Source organism: Fusarium venenatum, assembly GCF_020744135.1.
Source record: "Fusarium venenatum strain MPI-CAGE-CH-0201 chromosome Unknown EDB82scaffold_4, whole genome shotgun sequence".
Lineage (NCBI taxonomy): Eukaryota > Fungi > Ascomycota > Sordariomycetes > Hypocreales > Nectriaceae > Fusarium > Fusarium venenatum.
In genome coordinates, this window is record NW_027072132.1 from 5,672,021 (window position 1) to 5,674,692 (window position 2,672).

At 34.5% G+C, this 2,672-nt stretch overlaps 1 protein-coding gene across 1 annotated transcript; it reads right to left on the bottom strand.

Annotated features, from left to right (window-relative positions):
* Positions 1 to 1,261: 1,261 nt before the first annotated feature.
* Positions 1,262 to 2,265, bottom strand: EDB82DRAFT_541776 (uncharacterized protein). The gene is made up of 2 exons (XM_025725069.2): positions 1,987 to 2,265; positions 1,262 to 1,933 (listed from the first exon to the last, which is right to left on the bottom strand). Exons 1-2 carry the CDS (start codon positions 2,100 to 2,102, stop codon positions 1,600 to 1,602), a joined length of 450 nt encoding a protein of 149 aa, XP_025593704.2. The 5' UTR covers positions 2,103 to 2,265; the 3' UTR covers positions 1,262 to 1,599.
* Between the last annotated feature and the right edge of the window lie 407 nt (positions 2,266 to 2,672).

A 2,672-nucleotide genomic window follows, 5' to 3' on the forward strand; every position in this document is an offset into this window, starting at 1 on the left:
ATCAGAAGGTTAATAACCCATATTGAGAAGACTGACTTCTTCCTGGCGTTTTATATCGCCTTCTAAGCTACTATAACCGAGAAGAATATCAAGGGAGGTTTTAGAGGAGCCGGGCTTGCTCCCTTTAACCCAGAATATGTTATCTCGAAGCTTGATATGCAATTATGGACCCTAACGCCTGCCCAGGAGGTTACTGAACCTTTAACCCCTTGGACTTCAAGGACCCCAAAGATAATACTAGAGACCTAATCTCACTCTAAGTATCTACAAGGAAGAATCAGAAATCATAAGAGCAGCTCCCTTAAGTCAATAATTAAAGCTATAAAGTATTTTAAGAAAGGGCAGAGCATTCTTCTACATAAGATAGCCTTATAAGAGGATAAGATCCGAGAACTTCGTCAGACAAATGAGATACTTAACCGGCGGCGTAGGGCAAAAAGAACATGCCTACAGAGAAGAGGGAATATAACTATAGGGGAAGCCCAAGAGGTAATTAATCAGGTAGGTATAAATACGCAGATAGTAGCCGAATTATCAAGAAATGGTAGTCAAGGAAGGTCAGAGCGACCAGGTAGTTAGCATTGTGGTATATGCGGCAAGACCGGTCATAATGCAAGGACCTGTCAAGAGGTAATTAAAATCACCGAGGATAGAAATAGCAATTAGTTTAATTGGTTAGGTAGGTTATAGTGTTTTTATTGCGATTTATCTTAAGAAGGTTATGATTTGTGATCGGCATGCTTGTCTGATCGGCATGCTTATCGTGTACGTTATAGGTTATTTTACTGAGTATATATTTCTTATTAGGGCTATATCTAAGATATAAGACCTTTCTCTATATAAGCATTAACTAAAGTCCTCAGTAGATTTTACCCTTTAATCTTAATCTTAAGTACCTTTTAAGGCCTTTAAAAGTCTAAAGACTATATAAGTATATAATATATATATATATTAATAGTATAGTATTTTTATAGTCTTATATATACTTATAGTAGAGGCTATATATAAGAAATAAAATCTTTTTCTAGATAAATTTAAATTAAAGCTAGTAATAGAAAAGATAGTAAAGTTACCTTAAACTAGCATAGTTAAGATAGTAAAAGATATAAAAGTTATACTCTCTTAATTAATATTAAAAATACTATAGTTAAAATAAAATATTTTTTAAATATAATATATATATAATAAGAAAACCTTGGTTTAAAATATAGTTTAAGATTTTAATATCTTAGTATAAGTTTAGCAATAGAATTTTAAGACGGCATATTATATAACTAGATTAATTCCTATAAAGCTTTACCTTTAGGTCAGCTTGCATTTTAACTTTCTATATCCCTAATATAATCCTATTAACCTTTAGTTAACCCTATATATAGCTTCTGCCACTTATAAGGCCTCCTCTGCGGATGCCTTTATTACTTTAGCTACCTTAGCGGCATCCTTTGCAATCTCGTCTTTAATCGAATTAATAATAGCGTTATTAAAGGCCTTATTAGTATAGGCTACCTGCAACCTAAGGCACTGATACTAGGCCCTGTGGCTACGGTCTGACCTGACTTCCTCGAGGAAGGTAACTTCGTCGTGAGAGATATTATCAGGCTATCTTATAAGCCTCTTCTCAAGGTCCCTTAGACGCTTAAGCTCCTGCTTAAGCCCTATTACTATCTGGCCTAGCTTGCGGGTCCGAAAACGCATTGCAAAGAGCAAGAGGAGCTTACAGCTAAAGGCAATCAGCCTGACAAGGCTATAGTAGTCGTCGTCATGCCAGGCCTCTCGGAAGCACCTAGCCTCGCGCCTTAGCCACTTTAGGTCCTTGCCGTTATCACTGAGCAAGATGGTGTCGATGGTGTCCTTTTCGCTGAGGAAATGGCCGTTAGAATAGTCGTAGATGCCACTGTGAAGGCTTCTTCTTCCAGAAACAGGCGGCATGGTGCTGTATTGGTTAGCTGTGTGACGCGGCTACGGATAGACCAGGGATCAACTGACTGCCAGCTTGGTATTTGGACGAGTTTGGAGGTGCTCGGTGGTGGGTTGCAGGAGGAAGAAGCTACTGTGCATACAGAGGCTTCTTTTATTGCCCTCATATTATAGAGTTTGGTCATTGCTGTATTATCTTATTGGGAAAGTTAATTATTAAGAGAAACTTAGGTTTAATATATTAGGTTTTTAATCTGCAGATATCCTCCAGTTTTAAATTTACGAGAAAACTTTAAGAAGACTCAGGCTTAGCATAGAGTATAGAGTTAAAAAAATATATATAATAAGAAAAATAATTTAATACAGTATATAGGTTAAAAAAAGGTAACTCTTATAATATCTCCCGCTCTAAGGGACTAGCCCCTTAGAATAGGAGTTGCATTTTTTTTATAGATTATATGTTAAAATTCCTATAAAATAGCTTTTTTTCAATTTATATAAGTATAGTAAATAACTTATATATATAAATATATAGGTATTTTATTTATATTCTATTAATATCTATATTTTCTTAGTAATTAATAATAAATAAAGTATTTAAAAAATAATATATAGATTTATTTTTAATTAACTAGTGACTAGTCTAGTCTGACTAGACTAGTCACTAGTCAAGAATAAGTCACACTAGTCTGACTATACTCAGACTAATTAGACACCCTGAGTATAGCCAAGAAATTAATAAATATTATTATAGT